This window comes from Antedon bifida, chromosome 5, assembly GCF_963402885.1.
Source record: "Antedon bifida chromosome 5, ecAntBifi1.1, whole genome shotgun sequence".
NCBI lineage: Eukaryota > Metazoa > Echinodermata > Crinoidea > Comatulida > Antedonidae > Antedon > Antedon bifida.
Window position 1 is genome coordinate 28,503,556 of NC_136230.1, and position 24,226 is coordinate 28,527,781.

Below are 24,226 nucleotides of genomic sequence, written 5' to 3' on the forward strand. Positions count from 1 at the left end.
GTTAACATATTCGGCATTTGTCAAAACGTGCTTTGGGACACGTATAATTATTATATATGACACGTATATTTATTGCACTGGAATGAAATATATTCCCCTGGATGCAAGCATTTTACTTTCCTAAAAAAATAAGTATACGTTGAGACGCGCGCGTACATGCGAAACTTAAATAAGACGCGCGCGTACATTTTGTGATGTCAATGACGAATTATCTGCCTGAATAGTGCCATCTATTCATGTATGACTAATTGTTTATGGATGGACAACTTACTTATAGGCTGGTTCGGAGACGTTTATCTTGCCCTTTACCCCTGTCGTCTCTGTCCTGCTGGTAAGGTTCACCGTGTTGCCAAAGAGACAGTATCTAGGCATTTTATGTCCTATCACGCCCGTTACGACTTCTCCACTGTGAATTCCAATTGTTATCTAAATAAACAAAATTAGAAAGTAAATTTAAACAAGTGCTGTCCAGCATTGCCTTTGCGTTGACCAGTTTATTTATAGACTGCCATTAATAATCTAGACACTTAAAAAGGGGTTTTAAAGGAAATATTCTCGTCTCATCAGCACGTTATTATCAGAACACAAGTAAATATCGATTCGTCTTCAACAGTTTATGATCTTCATTTTTTGTGTGTTTGGATACACCCCCTGGATGCAAACACTTTACTTTCCTACGAAAATAAGTATGCGTACATAAGTTGAGACGCGCGCGTACATGTGTACCTAAGTTGAGACGCGCGCGTACACACGTAAATAAGTTGAGACGCGTGCGTACATTTTGCTTTGGTATTAATGGATGTTAAGAGTGCAAGAGTGACGATTTAAAAGTTTATTGTAGTTTGAACTCAATGAATGGAAATGGAAACACTCCATATTGTCATATAATAGATGACGGTAACGATTACGGTACTTTAATTCAATGAAATTAACAAAGGCCAAGCGGACCATCCAACAGAAAAACACAAATAAACATTAAGTCAGTAAATCACTCGCTATGATTTATTTGCAATGTAAACAGCCGCCACGCGAACGTATGTTTATGCGAGTTTGACGTAAATAAACGCAACAGATATAGAAAATGTTAGAATCGAAAACGCTTACGTTTATTAGACTGCATTTTGTACCAAAACAAAAAAAAATATTTGCTGTATTTTGACTTAGTGTATTGGAGTGTCATATAAGAATTGAATGACGTTTGCGAATGTGAACAAACATATTTTTCCCACTTTTTATATTATTATTATTATCACCCACTGAATAAAACTGATGATCTGTATGTTTTCATATTAAACAAATGCATATGATTTATTAACAAAAATATAATGTTACGAAAATTCTAGACAAGAAATGTATTAATAAAACTGATGACCATCAACGTCACTTCCTGTTGGATATTATATCGTAAAATTCGTAAACACTATCAAAATAACCCTAACACTACATTATTACCTTGGCCCCGTAGAGGAATAAAACCATAAAAACTGCATATTGGTTTTTCTGAATTATTAAAAAATGTCTGTTGATTCCTCAACGATGAGGTGGCATATGTATTTTAAACATAGCTGGATTACAGATGGATACATAAACATCGCATCACACGCTATGCTTTTTGAATAAGAGAACACTATATCAGTATTTGATTAAATGTGCATTATGTGATTATTCTTCTCAATTCCGAGTTATATTCTTTAATAAATATTTTGATTGTCTTGCGATACGAATACGAAGTTTACGCAAAAATTGGATGCACATGCACAATATGGTTTTCATATTTACAACATTTCAGATATTTATATATGGCTATTCTCTATTTTTTTCGAAATATAAAATGAAAAGTCAGTCAAAGGGCATCTTTCAAAAATATCGATTTTCAAGATATACTTACAAAATGACGCATGTCATATTTATCAATTTTTATGTTCGCCCTTGTGCAGGATTTATGAAATATTAGGAAATCGCGAGTTCCGCTCTACATGATCCGCGAAGCCTAGCGGCGTACGCAATGACGGCTACGGAAATTGGATGTCATGAAGGTACTCGATACTTTGAGGTATATTTACAATTTGAATAGATACTTTGTGTTTTACAAGATACCTAACTGTATTGCATTGTTGGATTTCCCTTTACGTGTACGCCTACCCCTTTCGACATGCGACGCACGTTTTATTGACATTTTAACACAGCCTATTTCCCAAGCCCCAACTCTAACCCAAGAACTATTTCTTATCAATTTACATCATGCTAGAAGTGATTACATTGATTCGAAAAAACTGTTTTTCTTAGATGAATTGTATTATTGTGTTAAACCACCTGGTTTTTAAACTAAGACAATTTTATCTGAAGCGTAGTTCCCACTAGGTCGCAACGCAATGACATCATAAACGCAAGGGCGACAGTTCATTACGTTGCGTTTACGTCCTAGTGGGAACCTTTTAAACAAGCTAGCTACCATAGTACCGAACAATTTTTCCCTAAAAGGCGAATACAGTTTTATAATAATCTTTGAACACGTCACATCCATAGTAACATTTTTTGCCCAGGGTTGTTTTCGACATTTCAACATTCTGTATATAGCAATATGCCTCGTATTAACTAAAATACTCAATTTAGCAATGTAAATATATAGTCTATTTTTCATACTGTAGCCCATTTCTCAAAAAAAAAAATCTTTCGCTTAATTTGAAGCAAAACAAATCTTTGCTGCAGCAGCAGCAGCAGCAAATTTTCCATTTGCCTCAAATTGTGATGAAATTCGAAGTATCACCTCGGGCGTTGATGATAACACGGTAGATCCTTTGAGTTTTAAATTTGCCGAGTGATTGATAAATGTAATCAATTGACACATGCAATAAGCAGCCCCTTAGTATTATTTATACCGTATTTTCTACTGAACTACTTACAAGTTTAATCATGTTACTACCTGTCAATTTTAATTGTATATATTAATATCATAAATAAATTATCGATAAATTAGCAATGCTGAGACCTGGTTTGCTATATTGGACGAATTTATTTTTTATTTGTTTATGTTTTATTATGTGTTTGTCTCTTTGTTGATAAACTTAAAGTTTAGTTCTAATTTGGATGCAACGCAAGGACGTAAGCGCAACTCAAGTAATTTGACCAATCACGACACGATCAATCATCCCAACTGTCGCTTGTGATTGGTCAACTTACTTGCGATCCGTGTACGCAATTGTGAGTACAAGTCAGAACCAAGCTATGGTCTACTCGCAACTTGTGTTTATCGATATGTTTGCAAAACTGTATAACATACCACGATTTAATTGACATTTCGTCATGTACACTAAAGAATTTTAGATATTTCATCATCACATTTACGCGAAAGTTTTGTAAAATAAACCAATTTTAAGGAAGTTCGCTGAATCATTTTCCCTTTGATTAAAACTTTAATTACATATCTGAATTTTAATTAAGAACATATAAATAAATCGATAAGTAATGAAAAGATCATTTATTATTCGTCTTTTATGAGATGATATTTTGCAATTTACAAATGTAAAAATGTCTCCGGTTGCCTCTGATATCAGAAACTGTTTAATGCCTTTTTGACGGTTGAAATCCTGTATTTCAAATTCTGTACCTTATCTTTATGACTTTCTAGATATTTTACGGTTTTCTTTGTATTTCTAACCTCCTTATTGCGAACTTTGTCGTCGTAAAGTCAAAGCGAGTTTATTTAATTTTGATGGCTTGTTTAATGGCTTTACATTCCGTTTTGTTAGCTAATACTGTTCTTGCTGTATAGTTCATGTCAGGATAACATTTATGATTGAGGCCCCCAACAAATATATTCATTTCGTTTTTTATGTCAATTTTTGCCTGTTTTAGCTCTGTTTACACTATCAAAAGTTTGACCAAAAGGTGTGATGTGCTCAAATATGGAAGTGATATGACGTCATCACATTTTTTTGTCACATCAAGTTAGTTGTCACATCAAGATAATGTGGACAGAGCTTTAGAGAGGCCTTAGTGGTTTGTTATTGTGTTTAGATTTAACATGGCCTTTGAATTGTAAATCTTTCTCATTTGGTTCATCCAGTTATTTTTGCATTGTTTGTTTTCTAAATAACTTTATTTTGATATTATGAAGTTTTTACTCTACATTTGATATCGTAGGCCTATGCCATTTTGGGTGTTATTTCATATGCATTCAACAACGAGAAATTACAGGATTGGCATAATGCCTTTCTTATAAACTCAGTTGAGGCTTATGGAGTGGAAAGAGTCGTGAGTTACAACTCTGGCACTAGGTCAAGATTGAACCCTGGCACTAAGTCAGAATTAAACCCTGGACCTTGGGTTTAGAAGGCAAGCACGTTAACCATCAAGTTACAACTCCATTACTTTGTTTTTCAAATTTCGTAATATCTGGAGTTTCGAAACAAAGTTTCTATCTATTTTCACTGTTAAAGTCGGTCAAATTCCTTTCGTCATTTACTGAAATGAATACAAAATTGGTTAAGTAAAATATAGCATCTTTGAAATGAGATATGAAGCAGATGTATTGCAATTTGTATTAGATAGATATAAACATCTAACTTGAAGAATTAGCATGTACTAGAAACTACTTTTAAATAATTGCTTATTTAATATGACATGATAATTCTATGACTGTGCCGTTTATTGTAGAGTAGATAAAGATATACTCGTCGTCGTCGTATACTTGCTATAGGCCTATGTACTTGAACTTAATTAGATAACTGCTTTAGGCCGATCTAAGAGTAGGCAGTAGTAGCGGATGATATTGTCCAATTCTCTGTTGTAGCTTCAACAAAGCTTTTTTCATTACTTTCTTGGTGTCAGTCTTCAAATGATCAGTTTATTTTTATGAGAGAAGAAGAGGAAGAATTTTATTCAATTGAAATGGAATTAGTTGTGGTGAAAATGTAATTGAATTTTTTTTCATATGTTCCGCTTGTTAAAATGCGCATTATGCTAAAATATTAAATCTGGTTGTCTCTGTTGTTTTTTTTTTAGTAATGTTAATACTACTGTACTATCGTCCGTGCTAATATTATGAAAGTCAAATACAATTCCTAGGCCTGGGGTAATGTACTACCGAATCTTTACATTCTTTTAGTAAGGCTAATACCTAATGCATAATGACAAATGAATTATTCATTAATGTTATGACGTTTCATGTGCAAAAAAATCGTGTACCAATGACCTCCAATATCGACTAGCTCTTTCTTTCCGAGAAACCCTACTTTTCACAATATCTCCGTGACGTCCCACCCAAGTTGCTATACTCTCTCAGAAATAACCAAACAAAAGAAATGTTCTCATTATTAACGGGGTCGTTCTTATAAAATGTTAAATCCAATTTCACCGCGAGTCAAGATTAGTTAATACCGTATACTATCAAACATATCGCATTGCAATAATGACGTCACCAATGAGTTCAATGATTTTGTAGATTATTGCAGACGCAAATATTAAGAATGGCTGTCAGACAACTTATTTTCTCTGTTTTCGACAAATTGCCCTTAAAGGCTGTTAATCAACTGTCAATGTTATCCATTGGTTCGATAATGTTAACGCCTCTAACAGTGAAAATCTGTTTCGTTGCAGGAAATTCGACAATGTTTTAACTCATTTGTTCTAGCAAACTTAGCACCCATCGATTTGACTCATGCTATTATTTTACAGCGTGCCCTAATTCTTACGCAAAAAGACGAGACGAGTTTATCGATGTGTGATATTCGTAAATCTTATATCTCTTTCTCTATGTTTACGCTTTATTTTATCTAAGTTATCAATTTCCATTTAGTTAGTATACAACTCCCTGTTGAGATAGATATTTCTATATGTTTTTAAAACATTAATTATGTCAGTTTTGCGACGCGACAAAAACATCTGAGCAGTGTGTGCAATATATCGAATGTTATTGCACTAAACTATTTTAGTACTTAATTGGCGGTTGCTTTAAAGTTTTTAAATGCACATTAATTGTCAAGATAAAAACCTCAATTGCACAGTTACGAAGAAACACGTCACGCGTTGATGGAACATCGTGGTGAACGTCCTTTAGCGTATTCACAATACAGTTTAGATAATAAACACAAATAGTTTGATATAAATCGCTCGTTGAAGGCGCTGTTCATGAAAGAAAATAGTATGGTACGGTTTGTAATGTATCAACTAATTGGGTAAAAATGTTGATATTTAATAACCACACAATTCTATTGGATTTAGCCACTAATCTCATATTGTTTGTTTGACAATAAATGGATTAATTTTATTCGGCATAAATGATGAGATAGGTACTATATTGCGTAATATCGTGACGCGAAGTGGACGCGCGCGTACAAGCTGTATCATTGTCATCAACATTTAAACGCTCTGTTAAACATAATATGAAATGATATATATTTGTATAGAAAATACACGGTTTCTTTAAAACCAGTCAACTCACATCATAATCAGTGCGAGAGCAATTATTCCTATGTCTAAAGCAGACTGACCAATTTATATAATTGACTAATTAAGTCGGTAATGAAGTATAAAATAAGTTAATTAACTGTCCTGTTCTAGTTCATAATAATTAGAAATAATTATCATTAGGTTAATTTAAGATTATATTATCGATTTGGTCATTTATCGTGGGAATATTTCTTTTTGTACTCTAGCCATGAATATCCAGTGTGTTCTCAGACCAAGTTGTATAATGTATTACCCGCTATTCTCTGGTGGATGCGAATAATATTTAAAGTTGGCTTGCGCCGCGTACAAACACTGATATATGCTGCCTAATGCAATTACATTAGAAGCACATGTAAACTTATATAGACAATGAAACGGAAAAAAGATGACACGCGCGTACAAACATTGATGAATATTTTAAATTTTATGAAATTAAAATTGTAAATGGCGTCTACGCTTTAAGGTGTAACTTTTCTAATCATTGTATCGGATTATAAAATGAATACATTTATCGTTATTTTATGAATTAAATTACAACTGAATGACGTTGTACCATGCAGTAGGTATATATTTATTACAAAGTTGATTAATTCATTATTAAAAAGCCTGATATTGGGTCTACTTTGCTAGTCGTTAAAACAATTTTTTTTAAATTGTAAATTAATCAATCGTAAGTAAGTTTGATTTCGGTATGATAATAACACGTTATAAATTTGTTATTCCGTAATAATGTTTAAAAACAACAGCAAAGTACCGTGTCCTACTTCTCGGCGTCGTTGTTTACCCCGAGGCCTTTACATAATTTCGCATCATTCGTGGCAATAACACCTTGGTACCTTTCTGTATTTTTAAAATTAATGACGTGAAATCAATACGGACATAGATGAATTCGTACGAATCTTGTTTTTCCTAGATACGACTTTTATCATAATGTGGATGGAATTACATACAAGAAGCATTACACTAATAACCTATCGTAAGCTATACAAATAATATCTTTCGCTAGGTATGTCCTGTGGTAATCCTCGTATTCTCGTATTTCGTCAAACTCAATTCCTAGCTAAAACAAACATGTTTGCCGTCGAATCACTTGTAAATATTGAAATACTAGTTGTGTGTCCATCTAAATGTATTATTGCGCTTGTAAAGTATATTTGTAACAATAAAGATGGCTGATAATAACCCCGAGGTGTGGTAGCGTACTCGACTTACGTACGTGCCTTCTGAGTGAGAGCAACACATTGTCGTATTGGAATAAATCCATAGTCGAATGACCGAGCGGGTTAAGGCAAGGTCGCGTGTTTCTCGTGGCAGAACAAGTCTTCTCGGATAAGGACTTGAAGTCCGAGTGCGCACATCTGGCTCATGTGCACTTAAATAAACCCAGTTCATCTTTCGGCAGAGTATGGGATTACCCTGGTGTATACAGGTCCATCTTAGCGCCTGTCGTCGTGAACAGACGAATGTGGGCTGTCTGCATGTAGGTGCATTATCAATTAATAATTCACCGTTGCAAATTTTATTATTGTATATTTTTTTTTGTCAATAATGAAACACCATCTTATACTACCAGTTATGCATTTAAAATTAGCCATTTGAATATCGCAGCTCGACATGTTAAATTAATTTCCGATGTAATATAATCATTTTTCGTATCTTTAATTAAATTTAACACATTTGAATTCTCGGAAATATCAATGAGATAATGGTCAGAAGGGCATTTATATCTTCGATGACCAACAAACATAATGTTTGAAAGAACCAAATATGAAGTAATCTACGTTACTACGTTTTTTTGTAACGCTGTGTTGACGCAACAACGCAAGGACGCACAAACGACGTGCAGGTTGCGTTCTAGTAAAAGAAGCTTTAACAGTAGTTGTTTAATTATCATCATCATCATCATAATCAGCATCACAATATCGCCCGCCTTAGGTGGCCAACACAATCACTACCTTCCTCATCAACATCACTGTATTGATCATTATCATTCATTGTTAACCGTCATCATCATCATCATCATCATCATCATCATCATCATCATTATCATCATCATCATCATCATCATCATCACAATCCAATCATAATCATCACTTTACAGCCGATTCCCGTACGGATATCAAGAGACAATGAACAGCACATACAATTTTCCTTTCTTCCACTTATAAACTATAAACTGCGCTTTTGGGCAAACTTTCTGTTTGGCTAAATGGTTTGAGCTTTCTTCCAAATTGCAGTTATGTATTAAGCTCTGTATACAATATCAACTAGTTTGACAAAAAAAAGTGTGATGTGCCCAAATATGGTAGTGACATCATCATGTCTATATATGGGAACATCAATTTTATATAATATATACATACAGTACCTAAATATTATATCTTGATTTGTACTTCGTTTAATATAGTACAATTATTAAGCTCTATATACACTTTTAAACTTTATGACAAAAAAGTGTAATTTTTTTTTTCACATAATGTTTGATAGTGTAGACAGAGCTTTAGATATCCGGGATGGGTTGTTACCGTCGCTTGACATAAAAATATCCCGGCAGTTTATTGTCTTTGGACATAGTACATGTATATGAGAATTGCCATTTCACTGCATATTCTACTGCTTAGTCGTCTATCAACAGCTACATCGCCATTTACAAAATCGCTGTTAACTTTGTTTTTATGGTTTGAATTAATTTCACACTTACTATTTCTGGTCATAAATTTTAGAATTGACTTTAGTTTCCAATTATCTTTTGCATCGTGAATGTATACATTCAAAATAATCCACGTTCTCTATTCTTTTTCACATTATTCTAAGCGTTTATTTTTTTTATAACAATAATTATGTTTTAATTTGATCTTTAACGGATTTAAACTGAATTTCAATATAATTATTGTTTCGAGATTGGCGCAGTCTACCGAATAATTGTTTTTAATAGTCGATCGTCTCTGTAGTTTATTAATAATGTCGCTATCAGTGGAGCAATAGAAGTATTCTTCAGCGAGCTGTCAGACATAGTAATAATACAAACGGTTTTTTATAATTATTTTCTGCGCTAAATAATAAATATCTTAATGTCTTCTTAAATTTGCGCCATCCGTTAGTGAGGCTTGGTTCCCAATAGGACGCAACGCAAGGACGTAAGCGCAACGCAAGTAATCTGACCAACCACAATCGCTGGATTATTTGAACAGTGGCGTGTCATTGGTCAACTAGCTTACGTTACGCTTACGCCTTTGCGTTGCGTCCTAGTGTGAACCAATCTTTAAAAGTAACGGCACGGTACTGCACATAAGGGATTTAAATAAAACGAGAGAAGTGAGGTCGAGTAATTCTCTACATTCTCCATCCAACGAACTCTCAACCATTTTAACAAATTATAGAAACTTATAGCCGGCCCATAAGAACCACATGCCCCACAAGAATTAAACACAGTAACCTATATTAACATACCGTTATGTTCTTTCCATCAACCTTCACTGACTTCGAGGCTTCCATCACGTCTAAAGCAAGATTGGCGATGCAGCGCGCATGCTCAGAACATGGCTCTGGCAGTCCACTTACTGCCATGTATTTGTCACCGACAGTTTCTACCTAGATCCAAATAATTACAGCAAGTTTTAATTACATATAGTGACATTCATCATCAATCTTCATATCAATCAATTAATACATATTATAAATTGAATTATTAAGATTATAATTATAAATTAAATTAATTCATAATTTCAAAACAACGATAATATACTACACCATAATTAAATGATCAATTCTAACGTTACGCATTTGCTTTGAAACAGCTTCAAGTTGATTGGTACTATAAAGGTTGAGGTTTTTGTCTGTATTAAGTACCTAGACTTGTATTTAACTGACTTGTAATAGTCAGTTAGATACTATATAGTGACAGCTGCATACTTTTTTTCTTTATTGCATAATCTTGTTTATTTAGTGTGCGCTGCTGGAGTAATCCGTGTACCACGCATATACTCTCTGATATACTCAACCATTGTATCTAAACTGACTTGCAATAGTCAGTTAGATACTATCTATGACAGCTGCAGATTTTTTTTTCTATAATGCATAATCTTTCTTATTTTGGTGTGCGCTGTTAGAGTAATCCGTGTACCACATAATAAACACAGTCCCTCTTAACTTGCCTTAAATATGTTATCATAACGTCCAAGTATAGTATCGAAGGAGGTGTAGATTTGGTTCAGTGTGAACACAATCGTCAGTGGGTCGTGTGAATATTGACGGCAAAAGTCGCTGAATCCAGATATTCCGCTGAACATCAGCGTCACCCATTCGTACTTTTTGGCAGGTACGGGCCTACGGTGGCGAAGCTCGTTGGCAACGGACGGCGGCAAAATCGAGTACACAAGCCTGTATTGAAGTAAACATCATTATAAGATATTAAAGATCATAGGTCATGGACACTTAATGATTATTGGAGATTGATTTTATTTGATTATAGTGGATTTGAGCATTATGAATTAAGTCCTATTACGCCAGTGGCAGACTATACAAAGTACAGTACTTAAGGGTTTAATTATTAATATTATACGAAATGATTATATTAGCTTTAGGGTGTACTATCATAGCTCGATTTTTCGAGTACGCATCGGAGTGAGTAATTTACGTGCAGAGTTATTGACCATCAATATAAACGCGTCATTTGTTGACGCATTGCGTTTTCGTAGGTACTTGAAAATCCCTTTGCAAAGGTTTGCCGTGTTGATATATTAGATAACACACGGCTCGAAGACCTTGATCAACGTGAAACCTTATTGAAATACATGACAACAATTATAAATTATCTTTTTCATTTAGAAGTATCAAATGACACTTTAAACTAATTATGTAGTAAAATCGTTAGCTGAACATCATTCGCTATACATACTACTGTAGTACGTTGATTCAACTGGCTCTTTCATTAGAACCAAACACTATTAATTCCTCCTGTTATGAATACTAATATAGATCATGTCAATTGTACCTATCTAATGTTTATGGTATCTTATAATATTTATTGTATTTTGAGGCTGGTGACTAAATAAAATCTTTCATTGGAGAGAACTGCAAAAAAGAAAAAAAAAGAACCCCCCCCCCCCACCCAAAAAAAAAAAAACACAACCCACAGTGGTGGTATAACTTCATGCATAAGTTACAGTTAAGTTGTTAATGATTTGCTTTCATGTTCTCGGTCTGCTTCGCATCGTCTTTGATTTAAGCAGGTTCATGTCAATTACGTATGATTCTTTTTTCCCTATTATCACAATTCACGCCTTGGAGCTTGAACTGATTATTCGTAATATCCCTCCAAAATATATGTAATCAACTTTATTTAATATATTCATGCTTTTGTTAATGGTTATTTCAGATTATTCTATAAGCCCTGGAATTATCACGTTTAATCTTAAAGTATAATTAGAAATTACATTATTTCTAAATTGTATTTAATTTTTTTCTTTGCGTCTGTTGCATTTATACCTTGGTTCCCACTAGCGACGTAACGTGACGCAACGTAAGAAAATGCCCTTCCAATAATTGTGTTTTCCCCCGCCTGCGTGAAATCAAACTGCGACGTTTGTAGCACTGTTGCGTCGTCGGTTCCCACTTGTGATTACGCAATACAGCACTTTGCGTCAATACGTCCTTGCGTTGCGTCCTAGTGGGAACCACGTTTTATGTACAAAAACCTACCGTAACTTACGTATTTATACGGGCATAATATGAGAAAGACATGCAAGATGAAACTTAACATTTAACACTTAACATGTTTACTTATTAATGGTGCTAAAAATGGACCAATACGCATTGTTTCCACAAAGACTCAATTGTTCCACGTAATTGTACACACATAGTCCCTTGTACTATTTAAGCTTGGTTCCCACTAGAACGTAACGCAAGGACGTAAACGCAACGCAAGCGTTTTAACCAATGGCAAGCGAAGTTATAGACAGTTAGCAATCACAAGCGAATAAGCCATCGCTTGTGATTGGTCAATTCACTTGCGTTGCGTTACGCCCTTGTGTTGCGTCGCTAGTGGGAACCAAGCTTTACTTATGATGCTGCAAACATCGTCAACAACTTAACTTGCATATTAATAGACATTGTCATTTAGATTGAAACCAAAGGTTCGTTTTTGTGTCCCTGTCCATTTGGCTGACCTATCGGACCTGTTCTTAAAGTTTCATTTTCTGTGTAAATATGTTTTATTTTTGGAAATAAAAGAAAAAAAAATGAACTAACCTGTCTGTCTTCCTCTTTTCAACTTCTAACTCTCGATACGTTTGTTGAAGTCTGTCCGTCATTATTTCCAATGTTCTGGTTAGTTTGTACTCTTCCTCAAATTTTTCTGACATAAGAACAAGTTCACGTGTGGCATCATGAACAGGAATGTCACTCACGTACAAAGACTTCCGTCGAAGCTCTTCCAGATTAACAATGCTTGGAGAACAGAGGAACAATATGTCACCAGACTTAGATATTTCCATCATCTGACCTTTGAACTTAATGCTCTGTGAATCACCATTTTCCGCAGAATCGTTTCCTAGGAGATGAGGTTTTGTACATAGTACATACATGGAGTTAAAATGACCTAAGAAATCTTGAATGGTAAAGTTGACATGTGGACGAATCAGGTCAAAGATGTCAGTTAAACGGCACTCTTGCGAGGTCAAGAATGGAAACAGACGCAGCATGGAGTCACCAGCTTGAAGTATCACAAAGTCGTTGTCGAAGATGATGTGGAATGGAAAGATGTGACAAAAGACTTCAGTTGATATTAACGGATGTTTTGGCAGAATTTCCATTGGTTTGGTGTCTTTGGCCGACTTTCCTTCTTCTTGTGGGTGATGCTCAATGATAGCCAATTGTACATGATCACAATCTTCACCTTTTCGTTTTATAATTTCCACGTCGACATCAGCTTTATGTAGTTTATCAGAGATGGCTTTTACCAAACCGATGACAATGCTCTCGAGTCCTGGACGCTCTGAGTAATAATGAAGAACCAAGGCTCCGTCACTTTCACGATGGGTGCAACGGAAAGAGGGTGCTCTCATTCCTGGATAGATGGAAGCTAAATGGTCATGTAGAGCGTCAAGGTTCTGCAAAAAGTCTGTCGTGTTGGAACCAAGTACCATTAGGATCTTTTCGTAGCCTGATTCCTGACAGAACCTGAAGAACATCCACCCGAAGGCTTCAAGGAGGTCATTGACATCAACCTCTGTTAATAGAAAGCATAAGTTGTAGTAATAATGTAATAATATAAAATGAATTTATAATACTGAACGTGTCTTATCAAAGTGTTATACGAGTCTCAAAAGTGTAGACTTGTTTGATAATGGAAAATGTGCTTAGAAGATTGGACCAGTTACCTCCCCACAAACAAGTTTTTACTGGTCAAAAATCAATAGTTTCATCATTATCATTATCTGACATATGATTCTCGGTACTGATATTTAAAAGCAGAACAATTGTGCATTTTAGTTTGTTTTTCATAGTTGGAACTCGCTGCCTCACCCCCCCCCCCCCCCCCCCCTCCCTCCCTTTCCCACGAAACTAATCCTACGAAACTAATCCTACAGTATACATCTTTCATTTAACAGAATATAATATATGTTAACATATTTATAGTTACTTCCCTGTGATTCCTTGACAAATGTGTGTCTTTTTTTCGGGTAGAAAATGACCTTGTCTTAAATAATGACTGTGTTCATATAATATGAATGTATTGGAATGAAATGAAAACTGTTTCAAGTTCATTTGAGCATCACTTATATCGCTGTTAATTGCCCTGCAATGATATTACACATATAACAACTTCCTCAATAAGCCTTCATTAAATCGGTTACAATATTGGTTAAGTAGGAGATGCTACTCGGTTAAATTACCCTACTCAAGTAGGCTTATAGGCTGCGGCATTCCTACGCGTGTGATAATGACAACATTATTTGTATCATTTTGGCACACCTGCCCAAACCTATACCTGAAGTTTCATGGTATTTTCAGGCTATATGTCGCCTGAACAAACATTACAATTACTCGGGTAATTCTTACAATCACACACAAATACCATCGCTTCGATGTCGGACATGAAACACGTGTAAAAGTATTATTATCGGCCGTGAACATTGTAGCGTTATACTTTTTATAATGGCCCAGCTAAGATACAATCTTTAAGGTTAGGAGTCCTTGTAGTATAATACCATAGGATGCCGTATACTCATGATAGACTACATCGTATCACACGGTGCTGTGTTGACCCATACAAGATAAGATGAACCCAAATTATATCGTCTTCTGCGCTGGGTTAACCCCCATACCATCAGGCGGTGAGCCTTTTTAATACCATCTTGATTATTATCTATGGCGTAGTATGTTTTTTTTTCAGATACCATCGTTTGCACTCCTTCGGGTTAATTCTTTTCATACACTTTGCTGTGGGTTGCAACCCTTATTTGAAATAGTTGAGGCCAGCAACTTTCTAACAAAAAAATGGATAAACCAATCTGAAATATTATAATCCGATTTTGAAGTACAGGCCTACTGTATTATATAGTTGATGTGTGTAATTTCAGTAGTCTGAACTTAGTACCTCTGTATTTTATAGTTGTTGTTAATAGGTGGGTAGTTTTGTTGTACTGTTACTGTATCATGTTAACATGATGTATTTTCTTTTCTTAATTAAGTATGAAATAGTATTGGTATATTCGTCTGATCGATTGCTTTTCTTTTTCCCAGCTTGCTTAAAAGTTACAAAGCCTGAGGGCGCTTTGAATCTAGTGTGTACGCATTTTCACCATGTATGCTACTTGGTATCGAGAGACAACATACTTAAAATATATCATTTTTACTGATGATTTTATTTTACATGGCATGGATTGTCTTGATCCTAACAAAAAATTAAATATTTATTTATTTATTTCAACAATAGTTTATGAAAGTGGTCCATACAGCCGAATAAAATGAATAGTTTTTCTAAAATTTTCAAATATGTTCGAGTTTCTTAGGCTGCGTGTCATTCGGGGAGTACTCAAGAACGTATAGCCTACCATTTTGATTTTCATCTATATACCGTAATGCAAACAAGTTGTTTATTTATAGAAATTTAATGTAGAAGAAAAGCTATAACTGATTCAATAATGCATGGTTGATAATTAAGACCAATACTGTTGAAATTAAATTTAAACAACGAATTTTTTTTCGTGGTTATCTAGACTCACCGTGACATGTTTATCATAATTATTCATTTCAGAATTTGTACGCACACATTACTCTTTGGTACTCTTTTACAAAATGTGATTATTATGTGATCAACAAAATTGGATTACGTCATTATCTACATTGAATATCGAAAAAAAAAATTGCCGTAGGTTCGAAATGAATTATACATGAAACAACAATATTGTTCTAATACTGTCTGTAGAAAATTACACCGAGCTCTTTTGGGATAGAGTTCTCATTTCTGTTGACATTTCCTATTGTTAACGAATAAACTCACGGGAGTTGGTTAATACGATTAATCAGGTTTTTGTTCAAACATCGAATCGTGCCGAGTTTCATTTTATATCCGTTTCATTATTTACAAATCCCCAAGACGATTCATAGATTCGGCATTAGTTAAATAATACTTGTTGTAATGTATAGTTTAATAATTGTGGTTTATTGACAAAAAAATGATTATGGAAATGATACTCGATGACGACTCATGTTATTTTAAAATAAATGTTCATTATAGATGATAATTTTCATCAGTGTACACAACATCCATATTCATTACCAGCAGTCTATTTATTGACGTTAAATTATCTATCTATACGATAATGCTCCATAAAATAACGTTATGCCCTAAAGGCATTCGACCCCCACATACGCATGTACAGTATCTACTTTTATAGATCCTATACCATCTCGCCGTTTCTATATCATTTTCAATGAATTAGTTGCTTGTATTCACCTACTATTTCCAAATTTTAACAATAGTGGCATTAAAGATGTATTTTCCCCTGAAAAAATAATTCTTAACAAAATTGTTGTTGAATATGCCATTTTAATGTAACATAATAGTTATCCACTTTGACCAAAAATTGGATTTAAAAAAATGTATATACCTGAAAATACTGTAATTTCAAGCAAAAAATGGTCAAATTGGCTGCCAGCCAATGGGGTTTTTGGTTGAATTTAACCATTTATTTTGTCAATTTATTAGTGAAAACATTTTTTTTTTCATTTTATTTCTATAGAAGTGATTAACTTTATTAAAACTACAAAATAATATATTCAAAGTCTGATTTAATTAATTTTCATTTTTCATGTTTTTGGGGGACAATACATCTTTAATAATGACTAACTTACTAAGTATCTTAACTGCAGCTCCAACTAAGTCGAATGATAGTTGATCATCGTAAACCTGTCTCAGAAGAAAGTCTCCATCAACGTCTCCTGCAGCTTCTCGTCTGAAATAAATCAAACACAACCTTTTCTATTATCATTTGCTACATTTATTTCTTAACCTCATTAAAAAAAAAACATTTGATGCTTTATATTGAATAAGTATTACTTCCTCGGAAATATTGAAAAATCAAAAACAAGATTTAGATAAATATTCTTGTTGGTATTAAAATCTCCAAAACTGTCGAGTCAGGTTCGTGCTTCTAAATTCTGGAACTAACATAGGCCTACAGTATTAAAATGTGTTTTATTGTCTTTGCCATGGGTTAGGCTTGTTATGGGTAAACATTTTGATGAACAGGCATTTGTGCTGTGCTATTATCTTCTAATTCGGAGTTGTTTTTAAGTAAGGCCTACAATTATTCGAATTTCTGGTTATGGTAGGCATAATAATATGAGTTTATAAGTGCCACTGTCTTTGAGCCAGGCCTCTGAGTCGAACTTCTGATATGAGTGTTATTGTTTTTAAGCGAGACCTACAATTATTCGAATTTCTGGTTATGGTAGGCCTAATAATGACTGTGTGTAATGAGTGCCATTGTCTTTGAGTCAGGCCTGGGTCGAAATTCTGATTATGTTTACATCACTGGGTCTTTATCAGAGTCTGAAGAGTTTAGAAAGCATGGTTAATTAGTTTTAATCCCGTAATTGCATTTTTCATAATTACGTCAATTGAAAGTATGATAGATGGTGTAATGTTTTGTGTAGAAGTGTTTTCAATTGTCAATTGTAAGCAAAATGCATAACAATCATTATAACAAGCTGCGAGAACCTAAAGTAGGCCCACCGACTATGATTCAAGTACGAATTATAAACAGAAGTCAATACTCAAGTAGTCTACTTAAGGGAACATATGTCTAATTATTGTACTGCAGTTACTGCAGTAACTGTACATTCTATTTAACCTGCTTATTATTTAGCAAGCTTGTTTTAGGTAATCATTTTGTTAGTTTATCAGTCAACTTTTCGATTTTTGTAGTATACGTATGAAACGCCATTTGTGCCAAAATATTTATCATTTTACTAATATTAAGTCAAAACCGTCTAGAACATAGACTAGGTAATCATTCACACTGTATACAAATAACTACATCACACAATATGTTATTGCAGTTCATGTAGTTACTGCAGTTAATAATATAGTTACTGCAGTAACTAAGAATAATTTTGACATGATCCCTACTAACGAACCATCAAACAAAAGCTTTTCATTTCCTGTTTATGTTATATTTTATTTATTTTCCTCATAAAAAATACAATATGAAAGGTCTGACGTCACTCATTAATTAATAACATAACTATTAACAATGAAGATAATAATGGCATTATTAGTCTAATTATGTTTTAATAAAATGTCGTACAATGTAAGAGTTCTTTAACATCAGCGAGGACAGTATAGGTTTAAAGATGTATTGTCCCCCAAAAACATGAAAAATGAAGATTAATTAAATCAGACTTTGAATAGGTTATTTTGTAGTTTTAATAAAGGTAATCACTTCCGTAGAAAAAAAACGAAAAAAAGTAATGTTTTCACTTATAAAATAACATAATAGGCCTACATGGTTAAATTCAACCAAAAATCCATTGGCTGGCAGCCAATTTGACCATTTTGTGCTTTAAATTACAGTTTTTCAGGTAAATAAATGTTGTTTAGATGCATTTTTTGGTGACAGTGGATAACTATTATTATTATTATATTATAACAAAAAAAATGTAAAAAATTATTTTTCAGGGGGACAATACATCTTTAATGGTTTTAAATGTGTATAGCGCAAAATACAAATAGTCTCTATGCGCTGTTTAACAATAGTGTAAAAAGAAAAAAAGTGTTATTGTTAAATAAACCAGCTTAATAAACCAAAGAAATTGACCAAGAAAAAAAAAGACCGTAAACAGAGTCTCACATCACCACACTGTTTCACTAACTTATTAAGACAAGCTAGCTATTTATCCTGCCTAACAAACAATAAAATTAATAAAATACAATGCATATAATAAATTCACACAGGAACGAAACAAGGTTAGGCTGTTTTAATTGTCCAATCGTTTAGAGTTTCATAGCTCACTATTGTAAAAACATATCAGCCTTGTTACAACTGCTATTACATACATGGAATAAGCCTTCTTGTGTCAATTTAAAATTTCGGTTTTCTGGGCGGTCGGTTTTCGGAGATTCACCATCGTTAAGTTCTCTCTGTGATGTGCCCAAATGAGGTAGTGATATGCTCAAATATGGTAGAGATATGAAATCATCATGTCCATATATGGGCATATCACATTTTTTGTCACATAAAGTTTGATAGTGTAGACTTGTCAACATAAACGTCAATTGCTTCAATGTGCAATGAAGTAACGCAAGGATAGTCAGAGCGCTTGAATGATTGTGACAATAACATATCACAAAATAATGGTTACACTAAAAATAATGAGACTAATATATTAGTAGATAGTCTATATTGTCATAAATTATACATTTAAACTTGAGTGTCATAAGTATAGGAACCGACGCGTCGCGACGACGTGAGCACGCTGCCGTAAACGTCAACACCGTTTTTCATCGTAAAAGTGGACTCTGATGATCTAGCCCAACCCGAACAATGGAGATGAACCAATTTGTCAAATACTAGGCCTATTATACAACCGACGGGGAGGAGGTGCTTCATTAGAACCATACACTATTGTCACTGTTCCCATGTCTTCAGAATTGTGTTTGTGTCATGATGAAGGGAAAACTGCAGTCAAGTGTAACCAATTAAAGAAAGCCAATTAATATGCCAATCAAACACTGTTTGTTTCAAGTAAACATTTATTTTATAAAACAAATATTCAGAGTCTCATCAAAGAGCCGTTTAATTTAAATATTTAGTGTTTAGCATTATTAAATAACACCTTGTTTGGCCGCGCTCGTAATTCTTATGTTCGTATGGTATATTTTGTCACCAAGGGAAAATGTTGCATTAAAATGAGAGTAAAGATACATTTTCATAAAGGGAATGATTTGTATTGTGCTAAACCTGTGTTTTTTGCTTGAATGGCCCTTTTCAATCCATAACCTGATGATAAATAGCCTAGCATGGCTTATGACGATAATTGCTCCTTTTTGTGAGAACAAGTTCCCTTTTTGTGATAAAATAACCCCTTTAAAAATCCATGGCTTTTTGAGCTTGGAATCGCTTTAGACCCTTCGTGTCCCCTTCTCACCAAGTCCCGAACGAGTATAACGCCCGTTATATAATGCGTACTATATGCACGCCACAATCATCCAATCAAATGTATTTAGGTGTTACATAATAAAAATAAAGTGCACATTGTATTCAAATGATAATTATAGTCTAAAATGCTAATATACCATGGTTACCTAATTGAGATGCAATATTTATTACTTATCTCATTTTTAATATAACTCTTTTGTATTTTCGTAACACAATTCTGTCAAACACGTTATGTTTTTAATTTCTTGGTGCCATCTTCCCTTGATTAATCGCGTCGTATAATTTTTTATCAAAAAATGTTCATTCATTACTATCAACTCACAAATTTCACGGATATTGTATATTCAAAGTGCGCAGTGATCATACAGAAACCTTTTTAAAACACGTTTTAAATTGATTTATCCAATGTTCGTTTTGCTTGGTAAAAGCATAAAAAATAGCGCCGCCATAGATTTTTGCCAACATTTTGTATTAGTGATGCATACTAGTTACGGTATATTAACCATAGTCTAGGTTTTACTTAATATTCCTTAAAGAATAACATTTTCGCATACATGGCGTGTCATACTTGAGCTAGACAAAGATGCATACTAGTTATATTAATTAATTTTCGATGTAGGTCATTATTAGATTTCAGTGAAGTCTAATTACTAAGTCTTCGTGACTTTCTAATACATTCACCATACTATCCACATAGCCATTACAGTGTATAATTTTACAGGTCGGTGTCCTATCTGTGTCTTAAGTATTTTAATGTACTCCCGATATTTCCGTTCTTTGATGATGCTTACGTGAAACAGAGAACAATTTTGTCTTACAAAATCAGTGTAAATGTATGACAAGGCATTTTACTGTGTTTTAGATGTAAGGATACATGATATTATTTAAAACTTTAAAACCGATTCTTCGTACTGTTTTTATCTGCAAAATAGTCATTATTTTTTCCAGTATAATATATAATACATATTCCGTGACACAAGTGCGCATATGTGAATTATTTATTTCCTTATTTTAAGGTTACTGAAAAAATACAGTGTTAAGCCTGGCTCCCACTAGGACGCAACGCAAGGACGTAGACGCAACGCAAGCGAGTTGACCAATGGCAAGCGACAGTTAATAATAATTCATCGCCTATGATTGGTCAAATCCCTTACGTTGCGTTACGTATTTGTGTTGCGTCTCTAGTGGGAACCACGAATTACATATTAAAGTGTTCCTATCATACAAGCATGACGTGTGAGGTATATAACATAAAAATAATTGATATCCACAGCGTTGTCATTTTTTCAGTAATTTGTCTTTGAATGAATAATACAAATATTATTATGTCTAATAATTAACTGGGCAAATTAATAGGCCTACGGCCTATAATGATTGTCTGGAATTGGTATTAAAACTAGGTTGATTAATAAAGTCTAATTGTTAATGCTAAACAATCGTTTTATTCGTGTCTGGTCTACACTTTAGCAGCCGATATAATATACGTAATATGAAATAGTATACAGATAAAATAATATCGCCTGTGAGCGAAATGGCGGCAAACGCGACACACCGGAAGACATGTAATTGAAGGAGTCATCATTCGTATTGTTATAACAGTCTGTCTAATAAAACAATTTACACTGTTACACGGGTACAGCTAAATTAAGACATGTTCAACTATACTATATTGTATAATATGAAAAGTCAAGCGCATTCTATGTACGCGTGTCGGAAATTCATATCGTGGGAACGGGACATACAAGTTACACGGCACATCCAATGGACCACCAACATAGCTTACACGTGGACACTAGACGTACTTGAATTGTTGAGATTATAGTGTCGAGTTTTAATGAAAATAAAGCAGTGCTGAATGTGTATCTGGCTTCTGCCAACTCAACACAGGTCCGTTCATGCTTACTTATTAAAGCTTGGTTCCCACTAGAGACGCAACGGAAGGACGTAAGACGCGACCCAAGCGGGTTGACCAATGACAAGAGAGTTCGAATACTCCATCGCTTGTGGTTGGTCAACTCACTTGCGTTGAGCTTACGCCCTTGTGTTGGGTCTCTAGTGGGAACCAAGCGTTACCCTGGTAAGTTAGCGATAAATATGCCCCCAAAAATCAACCGGATAAATAACTAAACCTTAACAGGCCCATTATATAGGAACATTCCCATCAGACTAAAATACCCCGCGCGCGTCCAAATCTGGTTCCACACTATATATGACACAATGAAATGACGTAACTGCACGCGATGTGAGTAATTTGACCAATCACAAACGAGAGCAGAGAATAACTGTCGCTTGTGTTTTGCGCACGCTAGAGTAGTCTGGAGAACCCGGCCGTCTACTTAACGTTTCAGCATAATATTCGTTTAAAGGTTAGCATAGTTTTAAAATTCTAATGCTATTAATAATATATCTCGAGTTTGGGATCATTCATCACAAATGAATCGATGTGAACATTAATTTAGCTACTTAGGTATTCATGAAGGCGATTAAATCGTGCTACTTCCATTTTAGATGCAAGAAAATGTAACTAGAGTGCCAAGAAAAGTTCATCAATTTCACTGATGATACACACGACGGGGGTAATGTGTCACATAATCATACCTTCTATCCCCAGAGCATTTTCCAATCAGTACACACTGACAAAAATTGCCAACTTCTGTCCACCTCGACTGAATGTGAACGCGTATCTGTTTCTCAATCAAAGCATGATGGAATTACCCGATCCAAGATTAAAGTATTAAATGTATTTTACAAATCCAAACCGTTATGCAATATACCCCTATACGTGGAACCTTCGGAGCCCAACCAAGTATCCACTTAATAAAGTGTGTTACCCATGAGTAGGCGTTGGACGATTCCCCTCTGTTTATAGAAAAGAATCCCCCTAATAAGTGTGTCCCCTAAAAGGGGTTTCCCAAAGGTGGAGATTCTGTCCGCCATCTTTCCATCATCACTCCCCAATACTACCCACTTGGATATAATCTACCTACACAGATCTTGAGTAAAAATATTGTTTCTTTGTATGACTAGACTAGACAGACCTATTTTGATTACAAAAATAATAAATTGGTAAGTGATAGGAGGAGGGTCGTAAAAACAGATACACTATTGCGAACATCGTAAACTTATACAACAATCTTTACTGTCATCCATAAATGGATGTATTGTGATTTGCCAATCCAGGGCTGTATTATATATTTTTTATCTCTGCGTGAATGTTTTTACAAATTTAATATATTCGATTTATTAGGTTAATTTATTTTACGTAGATACATTATCTCTTGTCACCTGTCGCTTCTTCACATTTTGATTACGTCGATTAGGTAGAACTTTTCAATATCGAAGTTGTTTTGTAATAAGTGGGTTTGAGCGGGTCAATTAATCCATACGTTTTTTATTGACTCTCCCTCTTAACTCTCCCTCTTTTGAGTGACCCTCCCTCTTAAGAAACTAATTGTAAGTCTTAATATCCCCAATCAGAAGAAATTACAAGAGCTTTGGAGTCAAAATACACAGTTTTGCTGTTTAGTGGCACTGAAGAGATCGTTGTCTCTACACGTCACACCCCAATATTGCCAAATGTCATTTATGTCATGGGTCACGTAGTTTTCACATATGTATGTTTCTTCGTGTTAGGTTTTACTCGTATACAATATATTAATACAGCCTTCCATTTAGTTAAAAAAAAGTATAAAAAAAATCAGACTTGTTATTTTTTCCTAAATGATGACGTAACGTGTAGCTCAGTGTGGTATACGCACATTTCTGACGTCACAAAGGTTAATGATGTCATCATTCAAATATAATTATGACATACTTATTAGGCCATGAATTCAAAATGATGAAAATTGGTACACATTAATATTTGTTGGTAATATCACTTCGTTAGTATTTATATTAAAACGATGTGAATGAACGAACGTCGTCGTCGTTTTGTGGCGATAATTGCATCGCATTGCACCCGAGACGAGGACAACTGTTGTAGGCATTATATATACATATTATTAAACTAATAATAATGTCAATTTGGAGCAACATAAATATTACTGTTTGTCATGATTAGCATTCATTTTATCAGTTTTTAATAATGATATGCCTCTTTATTTTACTGA

The 24,226-nt window shown here is 34.2% G+C and overlaps 2 protein-coding genes across 3 annotated transcripts in view; both read right to left on the reverse strand.

Annotated features, from left to right (window-relative positions):
- Positions 1-24,226, reverse strand: part of LOC144843046 (guanylate cyclase soluble subunit beta-1-like) — a 181,051-nt gene that overhangs the window by 137,014 nt on the left and 19,811 nt on the right. The window contains exons 3-7 of one of the 2 annotated variants that reach the window (XM_078699701.1): positions 16,810-16,910; positions 12,700-13,678; positions 10,605-10,830; positions 9,901-10,041; positions 272-426 (exon numbers count right to left, since the gene is read on the reverse strand). In XM_078699701.1, the coding sequence (XP_078555827.1) occupies positions 272-426; positions 9,901-10,041; positions 10,605-10,830; positions 12,700-13,678; positions 16,810-16,910 (1,602 nt within the window). Of the gene's footprint in view, positions 1-271; positions 427-9,900; positions 10,042-10,600; positions 10,831-12,699; positions 13,679-16,809; positions 16,911-24,226 lie in introns of both variants that reach the window. The other variant, XM_078699700.1, reaches the window with a different exon arrangement.
- The window catches only part of LOC144843044 (guanylate cyclase soluble subunit alpha-2-like), a 171,326-nt gene that overhangs the window by 68,073 nt on the left and 79,027 nt on the right, over positions 1-24,226 (reverse strand). The gene's annotated exons all lie outside the window — the stretch shown is intronic.